This window comes from Macaca nemestrina, chromosome 3 (genome assembly GCF_043159975.1).
Source record: "Macaca nemestrina isolate mMacNem1 chromosome 3, mMacNem.hap1, whole genome shotgun sequence".
NCBI classification, from domain to species: domain Eukaryota; kingdom Metazoa; phylum Chordata; class Mammalia; order Primates; family Cercopithecidae; genus Macaca; species Macaca nemestrina.
The window spans coordinates 137,106,347-137,131,264 of NC_092127.1; the positions used below are offsets into that span (position 1 = coordinate 137,106,347).

The window sequence follows — 24,918 nt, forward strand, 5'->3', positions numbered from 1 at the left end:
TCCGGGCACTCTTGACCTCACCCCGCTAGGGCCCGGGAGGGGTTCCCTAGTATAAAGTTCGCAGCACTGGACAGTTGAGCTCACTTGCCTGATATTTCCAGTGTCAGAGGGACACGGCCAACGTGTGGCCCCTTCTAGGCTGTGAGCCGCGCTCCAGCCACTGCAGCGAGCCGGTCTGCTCCTGCCCTGCCCGTGCGCTCCCCGCAGCCGCCCTCCGCCCAGCCCCAGCGCCCGCGCCTGTCGTCGATGCCCGCGGGGAGGAGGATGGAGATGCTCTCTGCCGGAAGGGTCCCTGCGCTGCTGCTCTGCCTGGGTAAGTTCTCCCCCTCTGGCTTCCGGCCGCCCCAAAGAGGAGACAAATAAGGAAGGCTCCCGTGCATTTGTCATTCGACAAGTACGGAGTTGTCTCCAGGTTCAAGTGTGCTCTATTTAAAATTATGTCTTGTTTTGTGAGTCCGTCTTTCCCTGTGGTGGGATTGGGGGTGGGGACTGGGAATCGATGTTAAAATGCCTTTTATTGGTGAATTAGTTAATGGCATATATGTTATGCATGGACTGAAATACCTCCTTATTAAGCAAAATAAAAAGTTGTTGAAAAAAACTTTTTTTTTTCTTTTGAAAAGTTGCCAGTCCTAGAAATCTAAAGGCCTGGAAAGCACTGTTAACATTTCATGTCTTGCTCCTTTTTGTTAGAGAGTGGAGAATAGAAACTGGCGTAAGACTTTTTTTTTTTTTTTTTTTTTTTTTTTTTTTGCGGGGCCGGTGGGGGAGGGGGGAAGCTTTTCCTCCTCTGTCTTGCACTCAGTTTTCTAAAACCTAGCCTGGTTTAGCTTTCCCGGAGGAGCTGGTGTGCGCCAGTGCCAGTTGGCTGAGCTCCAGACGCGAGAAATAAAACGCTGGTCCAGAGTACCTGGAACAGAAGGGCCCTGGGCAGGTCCTGGCGCTTCCCACCGCCCTTCGCCCCTACACCTGCTGCTTCGGTTTTCCCCTGCAGCCTCCCAAGCAGCCTCTGGAGCAAGCGCTCTGCACTTGCTGCTAATTGCACCCCGTAGCCTGTGATGGCTGAGGGTATTTTAATGCCAGTCTTCCTATTTGAGATGATTTAGTTCAAGGGGAAATATTTCCTAAATAGCCTTTCTATTAAAAAAAATTTACTTATTTCTAATTCCTTAAACTTCAGTTCAAGGAATTTGAGAGTTTGAAGTCGTATATGAATATCTTAATAAGAAAATAAAAGTTACCACCAGTCTCATATTCTCCCTGAAGTTGGAATGAGGCTAATTCCCCAGACACTCTGACTCTACCTGTGAAGGATGTGACTGTTAAATTATTATTTTGACACACTTTATCTCAGGGGTTGAGAGATGTAATGAAATGCATATTATGCATAGTTGAAACTTACAAGTCTAAGTCCAGGAACACAAGTGGAAACTAGATATGTGATTTCTGCCAAAACTGAGCTAAGAAAGACTTGCTAGAAGATTCTCAGTAAACAATGTGGCTTTGCTGTCTTTGTTTTGAAAATAATTAAATTAGAAAGGTGACAGTCTTCCTAGAGTTAGAAATTAACCTCGAGGTCAGAAGAACTTAGCACTTATTATTTTCCCCACATGTAAGGTTGCATCAGAACAACGCACATGTCTGTTCGGGGTGTTTTACTGAATATTGTAATTTGAGACAGCAAGAGCCTGTGAATAACCTGGTTACTACCTAGTGTGTGTGTTGTGTGTGTTTTTGTTGTCATGAAAGTGCTTACCTCCTTTATTGCATTACTTAATTATAGTTCATCTATTTCGTCAGCTGCCAAGCCCATTTCCAAATGAGTTAGGTCAGTTTCTGTTTTCCCAGTTTGTTTGGATATTTCTCTGCCACTAGGAAAGTTCCTGTTTCAAGTTCTGTGTTATATCTCTAAACTCTATTCAGTCATGCAGAGCCCATAGCCTTATTTTGGCAAGACCACATGTTATTTCTGAAATTGCCTTCTTTTCCCCAAACAAAAGATTTCTTAAAAATTCTTTTCCCAAATCCTGTCCTCCTCCCCCCAGAAAAAGAGACAGACATTTATTTTAAATTTTAGCATACATATTATAACTGCTTTATGTAGAATTTATATGTAGTTATGACTAGGGAATAAAATTCCAGCCGCCACCCTTAACACATGCAGATGTAAATTGCCACTCACAATCATTTGGTGGTTTTTACATTTTATATGTATTTGATATTGATGTTCTTGTTTTTTTTTTGTTTTTTTTTTTTGTTTTTTTTTTGTTTTTTTTTTTTTGAGACGGAGTCTTGCTCTGTCACCCAGGCTGGAGTGCAGTGGCCGGATCTCAGCTCACTGCAAGCTCCGCCTCCCGGGTTCACGCCATTCTCCTGCCTCAGCCTCCCGAGTAGCTGGGACTACAGGCGCCCGCCACCGCGCCCGGCTAGTTTTTTGTATTTTTTAGTAGAGACGGGGTTTCACCGTGTTAACCAGGACGGTCTCGATCTCCTGACCTCGTGATCCGCCCGTCTCGGCCTCCCAAAGTGCTGGGATTACAGGCTTGAGCCACTGTGCCCGGCCCGATGTTCTTGTTTTATAAATTCGGGAACTGTGACCCAAGTTCCCATGGAAAAGTAGTGACAAAGTGAGAGAGTTCACACTTGGGCTTGCCAGCATGTTTGGCCTACTGAACGTTAAGTAAAATAGTTGAAATACTGGGTAACATTTTTCTAAATAATCTATAATTTTAGAGCAGAATTGTCTTTTTTAATCTTGTGATTTTTCTAAAGAGAGGAGGAGAAATTTTTATGTTGAATTCTGCAGTTATGTTCAGGGGCTTTCTATTTTACATCAAACATTTTTCATTGCCCACATGGGTTTTTGAATATGTTCCTGAATGACATCCCCAAGACAATTTAGTCCTGCTTCATCAATGAGAGAGAAGTAAGCAGAAGAAATATTCTTTTTTGAAAATATGAGAAGCATAAATCTCAATGAGACAATAGGCTTGTCTTTGATCATTTCTGTTGACCCTGAGAGTTTATGAGTTACCTGAGTCTTGGCACAATCTGAGATGACAAATCTTGTTCGAAAACATGATGACACGCCTTTCCTGTCTGGATTTTGACCAGGTACCCTCGCTACCTTCTTCATAGTCTTGCCATGTGAGCAGCTTGGGTAATTTTGGTGTCTGATTCAGCACTAGGACCCTAATCCAGGAGTTGAGGAAGAGAACTAACAGTTACTAAATGCCTACTGGGTGGCAGCCATGTTGTGTATTAGGTACTTTAAACACATCATTACCTTTACTTCTTAAAATAACTGCGTGAGGTAGATCTGATTAGCCCAGTGAACTCAAGTACTTTACAAAGACTCAGAGATAGTAAATGGCCAGGTCCCTCTGTGATAATGAGGAAAGAGCCAATGAGACTCAGGGCTAGCAGGAGCATAATAAACATAGCAGATTCTAATGGAGAAATTCCAGAGCAGCCTGCGGCTGCTCCAGGGCTCAGACCCTCTCGTACGCACAGCACATGTACAAATGGGATTTCTGACTCTGTGCAAAATAAGGCAAATAAAACGTGACTATTCTCTTAAGCTGTGCTAAAATATGTTGAATTTTTACTTAATGCTCATAATTTTTAATCAACACAGTTCCTAAGATATGATTTTTATTATAAAGCAGTCATTGAAGTCAGTTGACTGGGGTCCTTATTTTTATATTTTCCAAGATTTACATTAAGTAAAGCAATAAAGAGGGTAACTTATGTCTGTTTTTATTCCTTGTATTCTTTGTATATTATTGTGAATTGAATATAGCATCGATAAGGGATCGACTTGGAATCTATAGCCCATTCCGGTTAACTGTGAGAACATAAATGTATTTTCTTGGTTTTAAAAAAATAACAATACTCATATAGTCACTTTGGAGAAACTGAATTTGAATGTTTTCTGTCTACTTTTGCAAAAGATTCTCCCATTTCCTGGTTAATGTTCACGTGAAAGATGCAAATGTCAAGTAAGAAATCCTCTTCAAAGAGAATGTAAATTAAGGCGGGGTTTCCTCATCTGTCAGTCTTTACTTTGAGTGTAGGCCTATACAAATCATCTAATTAATATGGCTGTGACTGCTACTGGGAACATTCCATTGGGAGACAATGAGAACGCTTCCCAATGGTGTAATAGAAAAGATCCTCAGGGAGGAGTAGTCTGACAGCCATTGCCTTGACATGGCAATTCTGGAACCTTTGGAAAAATGAAGTAATGCGACATACTCAGTGTCCTCTGGAGATGCAGTTTACGTAAGATCAGGTGTTTAGTTATAGGGCACATAAAGGTTGAGTGGCCTTCTAGGTTAAAGTAATGATTTAACTTACTAAGATACTATTTATATCATGATTTGATAATTGTCCAGAAAAAAATGGATTTTTAAATATATCTCATAAGATTCTTAATATACATGTTTATCCTACATCTCTTTTTTAAAAAATTTCAATAGCATTTGGAGTACCAGTGGTTTTATTTTACATGGGTGAATTATACAGTGGTGAATTCTGAGATTTTAGTGCACCTATCACCTGAGTAGTGTACATTGTACCTAATGTGTATTTTTTTCAATCCCTAGCCCACCTCCCACCCTTCCCCTTCTGAGTCTCTAAAGTCCATTATATCACTCTGTATGCCTTTGTGTACTCATTGTTTACCTCCTATGTATAAGTGAGAACATACGGTTTTTGGTTTTCCACTCCTGTGTTACTTCACTTGGAATAATGACCTCTAGCTCCATCCAATTTGCTGCAAAAGACATTATTTCATTCCTTTTAATGGCTGAGTAGTATTCCATAGATATATGGATGTATTCCATGGAGATATATGTAACATTCAGAAAGAAAAATGTTGAACCTTAATCTCTTAGGTTAAAAATCCTCTATTTTAAATTTGAGGCATGAAAGTGATTGATGTGTGCACACACACACGCATCTTTATGTATGTAAATTGTATAGTTTTAAATTAAGAGGCATAGTGTATAGTGTATAAAACACAGATTTCATGTGCCATTTTTTTTATTTCATACTTTCAGAAAGAGTGATTTATCTCTGAGCCTCAGTTTTCTCTTCCCAAAAAAAAGGTTATCTGCAATAACCTTGTACGTAGATTTATTGGATAAGATGATACATGAATTCATAGACAGCACTTTTATATTAATTCATAGAAAGCACTTTTAAAATTAATGCTGTCATCATCAAAATGGTTTCTTACAATAAAAAGCCTTAGTTCTTACAATAAAAAGCCTTAGTTCTTAGGATGCCTTTTTAGCCCAGAAAGTTATTATTGTTCCCGTTTTACAAATAAGGAAACAGAAGTTACACAGCATGTAAGGCTTTAGGTTTGAATATGCTGTACCCTTTACTATCGATGCCTTCAAGTCACTCTTTACTTTTGGTGAAAGTACTCATTCTTTAAGATTGGAAAAGGAGTCACTTCCTTAGGCACTTCTCTGATAAGCCCTGACCCTCCTCCATTGCCCCTTTCCCATTCCTTTTGTCCTATGATCCTGTCACACCACATGCCACACTATTAGTGTATAACTCTGTCCCTCCTTGATGGTGCTATAGTCATCTTTTATCATTTCTATTGTGATAGGCTTATAATAAACACAATAAATGTTTGTTAGATGGATAATTGCATTGATACTTTATTCGGAGTTATCACCATTATGTTATAGACTCAATTAGCTGTACTTTAAAAACGTTTCTGATGAAGTCTGATAAGTTTTCTTCCCTCTCTTTCACATTTTTATCTCTTTTTATAGTCTGTATTAACTGAAGATATTCAAGTGTGTGTGTGTGTGTGTCTGTGTATGTGTGTGTGTGAGAGGGGGGGGAAGAGAGAGAGGGGGGGAGAGAGAGAGAGAGAGAGAGAGGGGTTACCGAGCCATGATATGACTGAATAAAGTGGCAGTGATTGACTCCCAGTGGCAGAAAGAGAAGCATTGTTTTAGAAATTAAAGAAACCTTAGAGAAATCTAATCCGAACTTCATTTCACCCTCTACTCCACCTCACTCCTTGTTCTCTGTTTTCAGAGATAAGGAAACTCAGTTGCAGGGAAACAAAGTAAGTATGTGAGCTAGAACTGGATTCCATTTCTCATGAGACTAATGCAGGGTTTTTCAACCTTGTCTCAGTTGACATTAGGGACTAAATAATTCTTTGTTGCGGGGGCGCTGTCCTATGTATTGCAGGGTGTTTAGCAGCAACCCTGGTCTCTACCCACTAGATGTCAGTAGCATCCCCTAGTTGTGACAACCAACATAGTCTCCAGACATTACTATATGGTGGCAATGGTTCCCAGGAGCAATTTTGCCAACCAGGGATACAATTTTGCCAACCCTGGTTGGCAATTTTGCTCCCGGTTGAGAACCGACAACATAAAATGTACTTTTTTTTTTTTTTTTTTATTGCTGTTACACATTGCCACCCATAATTCACAGTTTGGACAATTAGTGCTTGAGTTACCAAGACATAATTAATTTTAATGATAATCTGGATACAAATATAAAGCCCATTCTCAGGTTTAAAAAATCAGCTTGGCAATATTTATTGCTGATTTTAGCACCATTCACATCTAATAATGATGAGTCTTATTTACGATGGAATCATGAATACGTTCTCTGATTATTCCTTTGATAACCACCCTCTACCTCCTTTTACAGCTCTACTCTCTTAGCTCTCAGCACACTTAATTTTCTTTTTTCTCTAATTTCTTTTTCTCTTTTCTTGGCCACTTCTATCTGCTCTCTACTACCTGTTTCTCAAAGGTCTGTTATTTTCCATTCTATACTATTTTCCTTAGAACATTTAAATGACTTCCATTCCTTGAAAGGTAGCATCTCCTCATTTGACTTTCAAATAGACTTCTCCTAATCTCCAAATACATTCTTATTTCTTCCCAACAACACAGAAATATAAATAGGCAACACCTACAGATAAACATTAAATTCAAATGTGTTCACTCCCTTCGTGCCTTCATGTCCAAACGCCACCAAAAGTCTGCTGTCCTACCTATGTCTCCTCCTTTTTTAATGGTAGCATTCTCTGTTTTTCTTTTTTTTTTTTTTTTTCTGACTAGAAACTTGGCATCATCTATAAATTCTCTCCTTTCCTTACCACCCTTAGGGGTCCAACTCCTTTCAGTCTATTTAGGGCAAGAACAATGTCTTTTGTATCAATTTTCTTTCCAGTATTTTGTTCAATATCTTGCATGTAGACAATTCTCAATACGTATTTATTGAGTAAATATTATTTGACAAATGTAGTTACTAAAAGCAAGGATGGTAAGCTGCCCTCCTTTTTGATTACTGGATTGTAACTAAGCCCATCCCACCCGGCCATCATGCTATGGAGGCATACGTGGCTCTCACTGAAGTCAAGGTCACCAATGTCAACTCAAACTATATTTTCATAAACTATACGATCTGAAAGTAGAATTCCTCAGCAGCCTTCAGTGTGTGAGTTGTATTATGTCGGTTCTCTGAATAAAAAGTAATTAACTTCGAGTCTTTTGAAATCATCTTTAATGTATTCCCTTTCTCTTTTTTTGTGTGTGCTCACTGGTTAAAACTTTATCCTTGCAGATTCATGTTTGGCCATAGGCATCTACAGAGAAAACAATGTAGTCAATATGTTTCTCAAAATGCCATTAAATATCCAAGCTTCATGCTACAATGTGGCCATAATGAAAATAAGGCAAATTGCAGACACTTATAGTCCAAACTGTTGCTCCTTTAGAGATTTTTCTTTTGGAGTAATAATGTAAGAATAATTTAAATTGGATTTGTAGGAGTAGAAGCGAGAAGCCAGATGGAAGGGAGTCAAGGTAGAAAGGTTATAAAAAAGCTCCTCTTATGTAAGATTGTCTTGAGGAAAAAAATATGTTTCCAACAGAAAATTTGAAATAATACTCTATATATGAAGGTTTGGCTTTTAGGGGATGCAAGTCCTACCTTTAGAGATTTTAGTCACAAAATTCAAAACACTCAGATAATTTGAATTGACTTTTTTTTTTTTTGAAACAGAGTCTCGCTCTGTCGCCAGGCTGGAGTGCAGTGGTGCGATCTCAGCACACTGCAACCTCTGCTTCCCGGGTTCATGTCCTTCTCCTGCCTCAGCCTCCTGACTAGCTGGGACTACAGGCGCCCACCACCATGACTGGCTAACTTTTTTTTTTTTTGTATTTTGGTTTCACCATGTTGGCCAGGGTGGTCTCGATCTCTTGACCTCGTGATCCACCAGCCTTGGCCTCCCAAAGTGCTGGGTTGTACTCTTTACACAAGGGTTGGTATGTATTCTCCTGCATTCTGGAAATACTTCCATTATGAACAAGATATACATCTTTAAATTCATATTTAGGGTAAAATAGATAATTCCCTTATATTTTGACTCACTGATTCTTTATTTGACTAGCTTTAAGTATAGTATTATATGATAATATGTAAGTGAAATATATTAGCATTTGAAGTATGATTTAGAAATGACTACCTAAATTGGAGAGTATAACTTAATGCTTATGACTAGAAACACATGGCATATTAATATTTTTGCTACTTGACAAGGAAGATTCTATGGCTATTTTTCAAAACTCAAAATTAAAATAATTACTTATTTTTAACCTGTTATATTAACCTTGGGTTTCATATGTTTTATCTCAAATTGCTATAAACAGTTTTTACACTTAGGTCTTAATGAAGTGTAGTTACAAAGCAAACATTAAAAATATATAGGAATAGAATTATTACTGGCAGAAGGCAAGGTTAGTTTTCTATAGATTTATATATATGTGTGTATATATGTGTATATATGTGTGTGTATATATATACTCTCTGAAAACTAGAAGGTGCTGACAGTAAGTCTTTTCAGTATCTGATGTGATAATGAGTTTTAGAGTTATTTTGACCAAGGTGAAGCAAGAGCTTATCAAATAGTGGAATTTAATTTAAAACAAAAAGACATCCAGAAACAGCGAAGGCATATTCACTCCTTAAAAGCACACAAGACCCAACAAGCCTGTTATGTTATAGACAAATTCTAAAATCACAGACTGCCATGGAAGATGGTAGAAAATGAACAGTCTGAGCAGGCTGGCATGTGATCACAGCAAAAGTGTGAACAAAGCGGATTTTGCTATGTGTTTGGGCTGGACAAATGCTACGACCTAGCACAAGTTTGCTTTTCTGGTCTAAATAGCCTAAAAGGTTAAACTGGGAAAATGAGATGCATTTCTTTTATTCTGTAACTTATCTGATTTTAATTTGGATCATTTTATTTTTCTTGATTGTTTTCCAGAAAAGTCATTTCACCCTAAGATTTGCAACTGATTTTGCTGACTTGGCTTTGATCATCCAGTCACCAAATCCTAGCCTCTTCTGTACTGGCCTCCTTCTGGATGAGCCCTCAATGTGGTCCTTAGGAAGCAAGGTCAATCCAGGCACAGTGGCTCAAGCCTGTAATCTTAGCATTTTTGGAGGCCAACATGGGAGGATTGCTTGAGCCCAGGAGTTCAAGGCTTCATTGAGCTGTGATGGCACCACTGCACTCCAGTCTGGGCAAATGAGCAACAGCCTCGAAAAACAAAGTAAATATAAATAAAAAGGAAGCAAGGTCAAAAGAAACCATATGCAATAGGAAGTGCATTTTCTACATCTGGCATTTTGTCTGACTGTTGGGCAACCACTTCGTAGTGCTCCAGGGCCCATGACATTTACTGCTATTGCCATTCCTGTGATGGCACTCAACCTCTCCCACGTGTGGCCCCCAATATTGTGTAAGGGTGTAGGCTTGGCCCTGACTCACAGGGAAGAGGCGATTTGTATCCTCTGAGTCACTGGCACCACTTCCTGCTGGCACATCTGAAATTTCACTGAAACATAACCTGAAAAATGAAGGTAGAGAGATATATAGGTGAGGTTCACATTCCTAAAACCCATTTGGAAATTTGATAGAAATAATGACCTCTGAATGCATTCCCATTTTTGTAGCTGTATTGTAAAAGAAGCGCCAACTGCCAATTTTGAGTTTACAGATCATCTGTGTTACATCACCTGGCAAGAAATTCCTCTGTATCTTAGTTACCAATGCCACCAGACCAGAAATGCCACCAGATCTGTTTTTTTGACACAGACACTATCTAAAATCTTTAGTATTATAGTGAATTATTTGCTTAGCAAGAATCTACTGTCAAGAATGAAAAAGCCAAATATAATATTTGAGGTCCAATCATACAGAAATTATGTTCAAACAACACTAAGGTCATGAAAAACCTGACAGTAAGGAAATATATGCATATGACTTTAGCATTTATTCCCTCCCTGTATGACTCATTAAAATAATGACTAGCGATTCTTAAGGGTAACCGCATAGTGGATATAGCATTTCTCTGGAGATAGATTTTGTATTCATTGTATCACATTCACTCTTCTACCCTAGTTTGCAAGTGTTTGGGAGCAGAGGCCTATTGCAGGAACATTTGAGAACTACTGTTTTAAAGCAATAGTGCTGTGCAGATGGACATGACTTAGAATTAATTTTGCTGTTTTATTGGCCACATCCATCCATGATGGAATGGCATTTATACACTTTAATTTGAAAGGAACATTTAAAATTGTATACGATTCCACCTGTAAAATATCCTGCTGTAGGATTAATGCAGCAAGTCTCACAGAAACTATCCTGAGCAATGGACTGTGTCCAAGGGAGCGTCACAAGTAAGGAAAGCCCGGTTTTTGTGGAGGCACACCCTGAGCTGAACATTCTTTAATTAAGAAAGACAAATATTTCACCTGTGGCCTGAACAACTGGAACAAAGTTTCCAGCAGTGGAAAAACTAACAACTACTAAAAACCTTAAAAAAAGAAGACTAACAGCAACACTCCAAAGTAAGTTGGATTCTATAATAGTTGCAGGTTGCAATTGGAGGCAATTCCAAGCAGAAAACGATAGGCTTTAGTTTATGCAAAGGTTAGAGAAACTAGCTTCAAATGTGCATTTTTTTCTCCCTGGCTAGCAGTTTCCTAGAAGGAGAATTAGTAATGTCTCCTCCAAAACTTTCCTCAGTTGAAGAAATACGTAGGAACAGGAATGTTAAGGATGTAAGCACGTGCAACTAAAGCTCCAATTTGTATTGAGGAAACTGTGTTAGTTAAAGGATTTAATTCTTCGGTAGTGAAAGTATGGTGAAATTATTATTGGGATTTAAAATAAAATGGACTTGAATGAGAATCTAGCTTATCCTCGATAAAAAGCTTAGTGAAATACTTTTCAGCTTGGTTCAACTGATAATGAAATCTAAGCTTTAGCTATTTCTTTGTCATTCAATAAAAATATATTTTTGTGTGGTTCCATAAGAGCAATTGAAGCAGCGTGTATATTGTAGAAAAGCATGGAGTCCAGAGGGGATAATTCTGAATCTTTAAAAACAACAGAATTTTCAAATCATTGAAGAATAGGAAATTTGATGTCAAAAGATAAATTCGTAACTCTTCTCTTCGGTGGTCATAAGTGATCTTAGACAAGATATTTAATTTAAATACACTGAGGGTATTTGAGACTAATAACTACTTCACAGAATTAAGTGTGAAATTTGATATATGAAGTTACACATTATGATGCTGATGCCGATGTGTAATTTAGTTTTCAGAACCCAAAAATATACAATCGGCTTAACAGATACAAGCCTTCTCTAACTGAGAAAAAATAAAATTCCTGTATTACATGAATTAAATTTTTCTTTACAGTACCAAATTGCAGAGCTGTACAAACTTGTTATAAACCAGTAGAGGGCACTGTCCGCATACACTGCTAATACCAGGGGCTAGAAGTTGAGAGTCAAGAAACAAATATTTAGGGATATGTCAGCCATTTCAGGAAAAAAACAACAACAAAAAATTAGTTTATTTCACTGTATTCTTCCCAAAATCTATAAGATAGGAAAACTTAGATAAATATTAAACTCTTTTTAATGTTTTCAAGATCACGTAGCTCAAGTTTTCCTCACAAGACTGCAGAAAAGTAAATTAACTTTTTCAAGATCACGTAGCTCAAGTTTTCCTCACAAGGCTGCCTTCCACCATACTTTGTGGTCTCTATGTTCGGTTAAATACTCTACTTCAATTACAGCTACCATAATTTATTCTCTGTGATGTCCATTATACTCTAGTATTATTGCCTAGTTCCAAATTCTATAAAGTGGCCCATTTAACAATATGTATCCTTGGGAAAAGTTACTTAAACTGTATATGCCTTAGTTTTCTCTAATGGGGATAATAATAGTATCTTCCTCGAATTGGCACTGAGAGGACTAAAGAGTATAATAGAGATAAGGTGAATACGACCATACCTTGTTGTATTAGTTTGTTTTCACAGTACTTTAAAGAACTTCCCTGAGACTGGGTAATTTATAAAGGAAAGAACTTTAATTGACTCACAGTTCTGTATGGCTGGGGAAGTCTCAGGAAACGTACAATCATGGCCGAAGGCGAAGGGGAAGCAAGCACCTTTTTCACAAGGCGGCAGGAGAGAGAGGGGAGACGGAGGAACTTCCAAACACTTTTAAAACCATCAGATCTCATGAGAACTCACTCACTATCATGAGAACAGCATGCAGGAAACCACCCCCATTGATTCAATCACCTCCCTCCCTACAGATCCCTCTCTCAACACATGCGGATTGAAATTGGAGATGAGATTTGGGTGGGGACACAGAGCCAAACCATATTACTGGTACATAGTACCTGTTCAAGAGATGGATGGTCCTCTGTCTGAACTGTGAAAGGAGTGGAAAGTCGAATATATTTTGTTGCCTTTATGAAGGCATTAATCATCATTTCATAACAGTTACCACTTACTTAGCTACTTCAACGAAACAGGTTGATTCAAACTCTTCCTGTGCTTACAGAAACTGGATTCTCAATGTGGTTCATCTGGCATGCCTATTTCTTCTCATATTAGATAGGATATATTCTGATTTTACCCAGATTACCTTTACCTAGCTGCCAATCAGTCAAGGGGAATTTTCAGGAGTAGGAAGTCATTCTATTTATCACGCACCCTAGGCCAATGAACACCTGAATATAAACGAAAATGTCCAGCGGACTAAACAAAATAACATGGGAGGTATTTTTTCTCAAAAGACCACCTTTAGGGTTTAGAAAAAGCAAGCTTAACACACATGTCCATTATCCCCCACAGTAGGTATTATTCACTTCTTCAAACAAAATATGTCTAATTATTTTCAAATCTCAGTTCTGAAATTCGTTATTCCCCAAAGCAATTGCAAGCTGAAGCCATTAATTAATTTAGTGGAGCTTAATTGCTGCTACTACTACTACTACTACCACATTAGTATTTACTATATGACAGTTACTCAGATAAATTGGAAAGGGTGTTTGAAATGCAAATACCTAAAGCTTAAACAGAAGCAGCTAAAAGCTCTTAAGTAAACATGTGTGCAATTAACAGGGTTCTTCTTATGATGCTTCCTATACAATTCAGAAACTACTTGAGTCATTCTGATATCTATGTTCCAACATTTTATCTTTTCACTGAATACACATGGTGAAACAGCTGATTCAAACTCTTCCTATGCTGACAGAAACTGGATTCTAGGGCTCAGTATGGTTCATTTGGTATGCCTGTTCCTCCTCATATTAGACAATATATATTCTGATTTTACTTAGCTTGCATTGTGTTAATTAAAATCTATATTCATGTGTAATGCAATGCAAAGAGTAACTTAGGTACATAAATCAATAAGAATGTTTCTTAGGTTGAGTTTCTTGTTACCATAAGTGGAAACTGATTTTTTATTTAGAGCCTTTTTTTTTTTTTTTTTTGTGATGGGGTCTAATTTGGAGCCCATGATGGAATAAAATAGTGGAAATTCTCCAACTGATGTGTGTCTTAGGAAATAAAACTTCAAAATCAAATCTTTGAAAATGTTGTTGTGAAATATTTAGAGCAGGTCAAATCTGTAACCATGAATGCAATGCCAAGGCTTTTATCCTTCCACAGACTAGCTGGGGGTGTTTGTATTTTCTGTTATATGCCTGTTTCCATGAATAATTTTGTTTTATGGTTTTGATGGACCAAATCCATGAAACAAAACTCTGTAAGTACTGCAGTTATGTAGAAATTTGATCAAGATTTCTTTCCTTAACACATTAATTATATATTTGATTTTTCTTCATAAATAGGTTTCCATCTTCTACAGGCAGTCCTCAGTACAACTGTGATTCCATCATGTATCCCAGGAGAGTCCAGTGATAACTGCACAGCTTTAGGTAAGCCCAAGTTTGTCAATGTGGCATCAAGAGACTACACATTTTTAAACAGAAATATAAGCTCAAAGACCATACGTATGTGATAATAAAAAGAAAAGGGTAGGAATAGCTGCTATATTACTTTTTAAACCACCTTATAAACTAATGTTCTGAAAAAATTATATAAAGGAATAACTGGTAGGAGAGGGACCAGACAAATTATATACACAGATTGGACTGTGAAGAGATAGGGAACAACAAGAACAACAAATTGCATTCCCTTTGGTCGTCTCCTGGCTCTTTACTGCAAAACATTCTCAGAGACCACACTGACTGGATTCCGGGCAAAACAGCAAACCAGGAAAACTTCGTGCAGAGTAGGTTTTCTATCTCCCTTTCTATCCCTCTCTGTCTCTTTGTAAGGAGAACAAATGATGGTCGTTTCTTTCTAGGCACAGTGTTTATTCAGAAAACATTTATCGAGTACTTAGTATGCACCAAACACTGTGCTAAGGCATAGAGATACAAAGATAAGTAATACAGTTTTTTCCCCACGAGGATTGTGGACTCCAGAAATAGTCCAAGGGGGATCAGCTTTATCTTCAGTCTTAGCTACAAAATCAAGATAACTGAGTTATTTTGAGGAAGCAGGATATTTTCCATAACAACTTTATCTTTTGTCCCTCACCATCAGGTCTCTGGAGGTTCAGTCAGCCTCCCCCCATCATCTTTTTTTTTTTTTTCCTTCTTTGGTTATTTGGGCAAGAGTATTACAATCAAGTTGCTATTTTAAAAATGATTTTATAAGCATCTTTCACATTTTGGTATCTAAAATTTTCTAAAATGAGTTTCACACAGAGGCTCCTATTTTCATTGTTGTATTTGCCTGACAGGCCTTTCTCACTCAGGGTTTGTCTAGTTTGGATTCAGGCCTCATCAGTAGAGATATTGGGAGACTGGTTAATTCATTAATGGTAACCTCAACAACTTGAGAACATACACCAAAGCCAGCCTTACTGATGAAAAATCCACTATAGAATTAAGCTCCTTTGAATTAATTAATGGTATGAGCTTGCAACGGCTTTGGGGAGTAATAGATTTCAGAAATGTTTTGGGGCTTGAGAAAAATTAGACACATTTTGCTTGAAGAAGTGAATAACACCCACTTGGAGAATAATGACACGTGTGTGTTAAATTTGCCTTTTCTACCCTTAAAGGTTGTCTTCTGAGAATGAAATCCTCACATGTTATCTTCTTTTGTTTAGTCTGTTGGACATTCTCCTTTGTATTCAAGTGTTTATTGATTGGTCTAGGGGGTGTGACAACTAGAGTGACTTCCTACTTCTCAAAATTCTCCTCGACTGATTGGCATCTGACCTGTTTTGTTGAAGCAGCTCGGTGGTTACTGTTATGAAAGAGCGAGAAATTCTGCCATACAGGCTAGAGAATATATTCAACTTTCCACTTCTTTTACAGTTCAGACAGAAGACAATCCACGTGTGGCTCAAGTGTCAATAACAAAGTGTAACTCTGACATGAATGGCTACTGTTTGCATGGACAGTGCATCTACCTGGTGGACATGAGTCAAAATTACTGCAGGTAATATGTCAGAAATAAACAAATACAGTTTGTAAAATTTTGTTTTATAGATTTAGGGGTACAAGTGCAGATTCGTTAGTGGATATATTCAGTAGTGGTGAAGTCTGAGTTTTTAGAGTACCCACCCCTCGAACAGTGTGCATGGAACCCATTAGGCAACTTTTCATCCTTTAACCCCCCCTAAAACTCTTCTACCTTTTGAAGTCTCCATAGTCTATTACTCCACTCTCTATGACCATGTGTACACATTATTTAGCCCCTACTTGAAAGTGAGAATATGTGATAAACAAATGCAGTTTTACTCTTTTTATTTCTATTTTTATACATTGAAATTACCCTATATTTCCATGGGATGTTAAATGCAGTATATATAATATTAGAAACTTTTCTGAGTTTTTACAAATTAGGTAATAAATAGTAGCTTTTAAATTGCACACATATGGCAGAGGTGCAGAGCAGGGTGGCTTCTGATGCCTCTCACACTTGCCAAGACGGTGTCTCTCTGCTTTGGGTCTTTTCCTTCAACTTCTGTATCAGGTATTGTTTTAAGAATTGATTCCAGGCCAGGCGCAGTGGCTCATCCCTGTAACCCCAGCACGTTGGGAGGCTGAGGCGGGCAGATCACTTGAGGTCAGGAGTTCCTGACCAGCCTGGCCAACAGGGTGAAACCCCGCCTCTACTAAAAATACAAAAATTAGCCAGGCGTGGTGGTGCATGCCTGTAATCCCAACTACTCAGGAGGCTGAGACAGGAGAAATGCTTGAACCTGGGAGGCAGAGGTTGCAGTGAGCCGAGAGATCACGCCACTGCAATCCAGCCTGGGCGACAGAGCGAGACTCCATCTCAAAACAAACAAACAAACAAACAAACAAACAATTGATTCCACTGATTTAGACAAAAGGCATCTCAAATCTATACAACTTACAAAACACCACTGCAGACTGTCAGCCACCATGACAGCTGAACACAACCATTATTTAATACCACAATTTAGCCCAAGAGCTATGTGGAGCCCTTTTATCATTACTGATCTAACTCAATCTTTGAAATCCTCTTTACAACCTTAGCAAATTTTGTTGATTTCTTGAATTACACTGTGATATTAGTCCTTATAAAACTAATTCAGAACCATGATTTCCTTTTTAAATAACTGATCTTTCTTTCTTCTGTATTTTCCTTAAGGTGTGAAGTGGGTTATACTGGTGTCCGATGTGAACATTTCTATTTAACCGTCCACCAACCTTTAAGCAAAGAATATGTGGCTTTGACCGTGATTCTTATTATTTTGTTTCTTATCATAGTTGTCGGTTCCACATATTATTTCTGCAGATGGTAAGTCAGCATGTTTTTTATACTCTGCTTTTATAAATTATTTTTACATAATGCAGACCTATAAACTGGGTAAAAATATGGATAAAGTATTAGAAAGATAAGATCAAACCTGTACAAATGACACTTAAAAGAGTTGAGAAACTATTAAGTATTATGCCCAATTCCTGAGAGATCGGATCAATTGTACCCCAAATCTCAGCATCATACGATATACCCTGTTAAGAAACCTGCACATGTACCCCTGAATCTGAAATAACTTGAAATTCTTTTTTTAAAAAAATGTTTTTGCTGCAGAACATCTGGATTGAACTTTATGATCAGCTCTGGTACTTATTACCTATGTGAGCTTACATAAGTCAAATTGAGAGTATCAATTCCTTTCTTTAGAAAATATGGACAGAAATTCTTATCCTACATTAGTTACAGGGTGGCTGCTTTTGGTGTGTAATATAATATTTCATGTGAAAGTAAATCATAGGAAAGGTGCTACTGTTGTAGTTAACCACCTGAATTTAATTCATCAAGTCACATTTTTTCTTTTATAAAAACAGCCTTGTAAATTAGTAACCTCAGAAGCTTGGGTTATCTTACCATTTAAGGCAGACTGGTGGAACTATTTCTAGAGAATTACAAAAAACGGTTGTTAAAAAAGAGTTTGTGTTAGTCCCCCCAAACAGTCGTACCCCATCCTCATGTGCATTATTGTCATGAGCCGAAGACAGAAAAAATAGAAAGTGAACATTAAAGTCTAGTTTGGCAGGATTTTTTCAGGGTTAGGAGCAAAGGATGGGGACAGCGTGGATTAATTAACAGCAGTTCCTTTTAAAATGTCTCCATGAAACATATTTTGAAACAGGTTCAAATTACTCAAGGTGGATTTAAGTTTTTATTTTTCTGTGAAAGTAGCGCACTTCCAATTTTGAAGGTCTGAAAGTGTGCTACTTTCATAATATTAAATTTATTTTGTCCTTATGTGATTTTAAGTATCCATCAAATAATAATGCCTTCATAATAAGTTGCCATGACAGAACTAAATACTATTAAAACTGAAATATGCCTGAAAGTCTTTGACCACAATCCTTCCCTTTATAGATGGTGCACTGAGGCTTAGAGAGGTTCATTCACATATCCCAGCTCATATAGTTGACAAATGCCAGAGTTAAGAACAAATTCTTTTTAATTCATATTCTTCCAGTAAACATAGACATGATGTGGTTTCCTCAAAGCTACATGTCTCATTTCCAAAATAGGGACAAAATAAACTCAAAAATATTAGGAAAATAGCTTAATTAATAAATGAAAGAAGATTCTCAATTATGACAAATCTATGAATCCTAGCTATGAGACCTTGGGCACGTTATATATAACCCATTGGTATTTCACTTTCTTCATCTGTAAGATGAGGATGGTAACAGCAAATGTGAAGGTAAAATAAATAATGCATATATAACACTTAGAAAACTGTAGGTCACCAAATTAGTGCCTGATAAATATTATTTTTATTTTGATTAGTGATAGCATTATATCAATGTGATGGACAGAGTGTATTAATGTAGCATGATTTGTAAATATTCATTCCTTAGAAGAGAGGAAGGAAAAAGAAAGAAAGAGAGACAGAAAAAGAAAACCTAAAACTCAGACTTAAATGTGGCCACACTCCTCTTGGAATTTCACAATATTCATGATCACATTAAAGACTTGGAGAAACTCTTTAAGTGTGTTTTATCATGTCATTCCAAAATTGTTTGACTACAGCACACCACCTCTTCATCCCTCTTTTTTTTTTTTTTCTAACCTTGTTCAACCTAAATCTGTTCAACTTTGTCATTTTGGAAACACTATGCTAATGTGCTTTTGCAGTCCATATATGACACACTTTTTCCTTTACTGTTAACTGCAGTGCTAACAGTTTCGTTTGTGAATATTTCCAGGTACAGGAATCGAAAAAGTAAAGAACCAAAGAAGGAATATGAGAGAGTTACCTCAGGGGATCCAGAGTTGCCGCAAGTCTGAATGGAGCTGTCAAACTTATGGATAACAAGTTTGACAGGGATATGGCAGGGACAACAGTGTGCCTGGTTAATATTAATATTCCCACTTTGTTAATAATATTTATGTTGGGTCAAGTGTTAGGTCAATAACACTGTATTTTAATATACTTGAAAAATATTTTTATTTTTGTCCTATTGTTGACAGACAGACTATTTGCTAATGTATAATGTGCAGAAAATATTTAATATCAAAAGAAAATTGATATTTTTATAAAAGTAATTTCCTGAGCTAAATGCTTCATTGAAAGCTTCAAGGTTTATATGCCTGGTGCACAGTGCTTAGAAGTAAGCAATTCCCAGGTCATAGTTCAAGAATTGTTAGCAAATGACAGATTTCTGTAAGCCTATATATATAGTCAAATGATTTAGTAAGTATTTTTTTTTCCTACTCAAATCAATGATAATTGGTTTGACTGTACCAGGGTTTGATATGTTAGTTGGCACCATGGTGTCACATATTAAAACAGTCATGCAGTTGGAGTTTGGGAAAAGCAAATATAGGTCCTGTGTTAAACACTACACATTTGAAACAAGCTAACTCTGGGGACTCTTTGGTCTCTTCACTCAGGTCTCAGCTATAACTGTCATATGAGGGGCAGTGGACCGCTCCCTATGCCAACTCATGACTCCTACATGTACTAGTCACCCGTCTACCAGATTCTGCCTATGTAAAATGAATTGAAAAACAATTTTCTGTAATATTTTATTTAAGCAGTGGGCATTTCATAGCTTCATGATATTCCTTTTTTTGTATATTACAACATTTATGTGAGGTAATTATTGCTCAATAGACAATTAGAAAAAAGTCCACACTTGAAACCTAAATTTGTGCTTCTTTTTAGGATATTTCTTTTTATAGGTACTTTGCTGAATTCTAACATTAAGTCACCGTCCAAAATTTGATGGACTATTATTTTAAAGTATATGAAGACAGTAATTCTACATGTTGTCTTAAGACATGCTGTCTTTTATTCAAGAAAGTTTTAACTTTAAAACAGCTCAGTAAATGGCTTCTTCTAGAATGTAAAGTTATGTATTTAAAGTTGTATCTTGACATAGGAAATGGGAAAAAACTTAAAAATTGACATAGTGTATTTTTCCAAATGAAAATCTCAATTGAAAGCATTTAAAATGTAGAAACTTAAACACACCTTCCTGTGGAGGCTGAGGTGAAAACTAGGGGTCATTTTTCTGACATTTGTTTATTTTTTGGAAGAGACAAAGATTTCTTCTGCACTCTGAGCCCATAAATCTCAGTGAGTTAATAGGAGTATTTTTGGGCTATTGCATAAGGAGCCACTGCTGCCACCACCTTTGGATTTTATGGGAGGCTGCCTCATCGAATGCTAAACCTTTGAGTAGAGTCTCCCTGGATCACATGCCAGGTCAGAGAGGATCTGTTCTTCCTCCACTTTTATCCTGGCATGTGCTAGGGCAATGAAGACATAATAAGCCATGGCTGACCTCTGGAGCACCAGATGCCAGGACTTGTCTCCATGTGTATCCATGCATTATATACCCTGGTGCAAGGGATCACATGACTAAAGTCATCTAAAGTCCTGGCCCTGCCCTTACTATTAGGAAAATAAACACAAAAACAAGTAAAGACATATATTCACATACATATTGTATATATATTCATATACAAATATGTATATATATATGACCTTAATGGATCATAGAACTGCAGTCATTTGTTGCTCTATTAACCATTTATATAAAACTTAAAAACAAGAGAAAAGAAAAATCAATTGATCTAAAAAGTTATTTCTGTTTCCTGTTTAATATAGCTGAAGTCAAAGTATGTAAGAACACATTTTAAGTACTCTACTTACAGTTGGCCCTCTGTGGTTAGTTCCACATCTGTGGATTCAACCAACCAAGGATGGAAAATACTTTAAAAATAATACAACAAAAAGCCAATACAGTATAACAACTATTTACTTTTTTAAAAAATTTTTATTTATTTATTATTATTTTTCTTTGAGATGGAGTCTTGCTCTGTCACCCAGGCTGGAGTGCAGTGGCACAATCTCAGCTCACTGCAACCTCCACCTCCTGGGTTCAAGCGATCCTCCTTCCTCAGCCTCATGAGTAGCTGGGTCTACAGGTGCACGCCACCACGCCCAGCTAATTTTTATATTCTTAGTAGAGACGGGGTTTCACCATATTGGCCAGGATGGTCTCAATCTCCTGACCTTGTGATCCACCCGCCACAGCCTCCCAAAGTGCTGGGATTACAGGCGTGAGCCACCGCACATAGCATTTACATTAGGTATTATAAGTAATGTAAAGATGATTTAAGTATACAGGAGGATGTGAATAGGTTATATGCAAACACTATGCCGTTTTGTATAAGTGACTTGAACATCTGTGCCCGATTTTAGTATGTGCAGGAGGGCGATTTAGGAATCAGTCCCCTGTGGATACCAAGGTACAACTGTATTTATTAAACTTACTAGATGTGAAGACAGTCTGCCTATTTTCAGTGATCTTGGCTGTTTCAAAGAAAATCTATTGACTCTTCAATAAATCAGCTGCAATCCATTTATTTCGTTTACAAAAGATTTATTGTAAGCATCTCAGTCTTGGCTTGTCAGTTTATCTTAAGCATCTCAATTCATAAAAACAAGTCTTTTTCATATTTTTCATCTTTAAGAATGCTTAAAAAAGCTAATCCCTAAAATAGATCTTTGTAAATGCATATTAAATAATAAAGTATGACCCACATTACTTTCTATGGGTGAAAATAATACAAAAATAATTGTTTTAGTGAGGATGGTGCTGAGTAAACATAAAAACTGATTGCTCTCAGCTCATGGGTCCTGTACACAGTGGAAAAATTTTAGTTCACATTTAGTCTAACTCCCCCATTTTACAGATTTCTCACTATATATATTTCTAGAAGGGGCTATGCATATTCAGTGTATTGAGAACCAAAGCAACCACAAATGCATAAATGCACAATTCATGGTCTTCAACCAAGGCCACATAATAACCCAGTTAATCTACTCTTTAACCAGGAATATTAAGTTCTATAACTGGTACTCAAGGTTTAACCTTAAAATTGAGATTTCCTTAACCTTAACCTTAAAATTGACATTTTATTAAACATACATAATACAGTGTAACTCCACTGTTCTCCTAAATAATTTTTGCTCTAATCTCTCTGCCAAAAGTCAAAGTGGTGGGAGAATTGGTATACTGGTATGACTATGCCTTAAGTCAGATTTTTATTTATGAGCCTTTGAGACTAAATTCAATCACCACCAGGTATTAAATCAACTTTTATGCACTACGATTCTAGTGTCTGACTTTTCTTAAATTCAATAATGCAGTTTTTAAAAACCTGTATCTTACCCGCTTTGTAATTTTTGCTCCAATATCTATTCTGTAAACTTTTGAAAACAAAGTTTTTAATTCGATGCTCAATATATTCTTTTAAAAAATTCTTGTTCATATGGGAGAAGAGGGAGTAACAACTTGTACAAACAGTATTTGTGGTGTGTATTTTAATGTTTTAAAGAAGAATAATTTTATTTAAATATCTGTTATTCAAACTTAAGATGTTAAATGTAATATAATGTATTTTCCTTTTATTTTGCACTCTGTAATTGCACTTTTTAAGTTTGAGAGCCATTTTGGTATACAGTTTGTATTAAAGATGCTATGGAACATAAAGTTGTATTGCATGCAGTTTAAAGTAACTTATTTGACTATGAATGTTATCAGAGTACTGAATTGTATCAATTTGTTTGTGTTCAATATCAGCTTTGATAATTGTGTACCTTAAGATATTGAAGGAGAAAATAGATAATTTACAAAATATTATTAATTTTTATTTATTTTCTTGGGAACTGAAAACAATTGAAATAAATAAAAATGCATTGAACATCATGCATTCAAAATCTATGTTGACAATGCAGCTTCATTCTTTTTTTTTTTTCTTTTGCATTTTTTTCCCCACAATACATTAAAGGGTTTAAAAGCGGTGACAGGGATATAATGTGTGTAGATACAAAGACTCAATGGTGTTCATTTGAGAAAAAATTCTATAAATGTATCACATTTTATAGCCAGCATAGTGAAGAATTTCTTGAAATAGAAGGAGCCACATTAGTTATAAAATTCTAGGTGTTGGTATTTAAAAATCCTAGAAGTTAGGTTTTTTTTTTTTTGAGACAGAGTCTCACTCTATTGCCCAGGCTGGAGTGCAGTGGTGCGATCTTGGCTCACCACAACCTCTGCCTCCCAGGTTCAAGTGATTCTCCTGCCTCAGCCTCCGGAGTAGCTGGGATTACAGGCATGCGCCACCATGCCCTGCTAATTTTTGTATTTTTAGTACAGACATGGTTTCACTATGTTGGCCAGGCTGGTCTCGAACTCATGACCTTGTGATCCACCCACCTCCGCCTCCTAAAAGTGCTGGGATTACAGGCGTGAGCCACCATGCCCAGCCTGGAGTTAGCATTTTTTAAAATAATATTTTAAAGAGTATTTCAAAAGAGTATTTCTAAAAAGAATAGATATCCTATTGGGAAGTAGCATTTGAAAGGATACATCAGCTAGAATGGTGTCTCATGATTCTCTCAGCCTCTGTGAAGAGGTGTGACTCCCCTGAGCCGTCAGAGCAGACAAGCTTGATTCTTCCCACCCTCCATCACAGTGATGGATGGCTTCCTTGGTTTTCCTTCAGCAGTCTACAGAGTACTTGCTCCATTCCTTAGCTCCTTGGATCTTTCATTAGCTTGCGGCTGGGGAAGGGATCTATGGCTTTGACTGTTTGACAGGGAGTTAAGCAATTTGTTCTGGGTCACACCACTGGCAATAGGTGGAGTGTCATGAGAACTGAGGTCTTCTGACTCCTAATTCCACTAACGTTCTGGCCGTGTCAGAGGCAGAGGAAGATTATAAGGAGTTAGTCTCAGATTTAGTTTAGAGTTTTCTTGGGAGAAATAGAAATTCTTATAAAATAGAATCTTTGAATTGTCATAGAATCATTACACTGATTTAGTTCAAGGTCTGAGAATCCAGAAGATTAAGGAAGAGAACTCTTAGAAACACTTTTTTTCTCTTGGCTTCCAGGATATCACACTCACCTGCTTTTCTACCTGCTTCTCAGTCTTTTGCTAGATCTTCCTCAATATTTCCCAATCCTCTACCATGGACCTGTCAACAACAGAGTGCTCCAGAGCTCAATCTTGTAATTTTTCTCTCTGTACAACCACTCCCTACTTCATTTCATACAGTTTCATATCTTTAATTGCTGTCTATATACTGATTACTCCCAGTCTAGATATTTGCCATGAGTTCCAGATGTCTGTGTCCAATTACCTAACATCTCCACTTACATATTCACTAGACATTCAAAGGTGACGCGTTCAATAACTAATATTCCCCTAAAAATGTTTCTTCAATAATGTTCCTATTTCAATTAAATTCAACTCCATCTTTCTTGTATCTCAGACCAAAAACCTGCTATCTCTTTCTGAGAGGTGCTAAATTACCCATCTTCAAGTGATTTCAGAGAGAAATACCCTAAACTTTTACAATGATGGCATAATTGGTCATTTTGAAGAGATTATGCAGAGGGGGGAAAAAGATTCCAAGAAACTGGAGTTACACAGAATATCAGAGTCT

The 24,918-nt window shown here is 37.1% G+C and overlaps 1 protein-coding gene across 1 annotated transcript; it reads left to right on the forward strand.

Moving 5' to 3' along the window:
- LOC105477283 (epiregulin) lies at nucleotides 1-23,186 on the forward strand. Its single transcript, XM_011733738.3, has 5 exons — nucleotides 1-313; nucleotides 14,230-14,316; nucleotides 15,772-15,895; nucleotides 17,078-17,227; nucleotides 19,159-23,186. Exons 1-5 carry the CDS (start codon nucleotides 247-249, stop codon nucleotides 19,238-19,240), a joined length of 510 nt encoding a protein of 169 aa, XP_011732040.1. The 5' UTR covers nucleotides 1-246; the 3' UTR covers nucleotides 19,241-23,186.
- The last annotated feature ends 1,732 nt before the right edge of the window (nucleotides 23,187-24,918 follow it).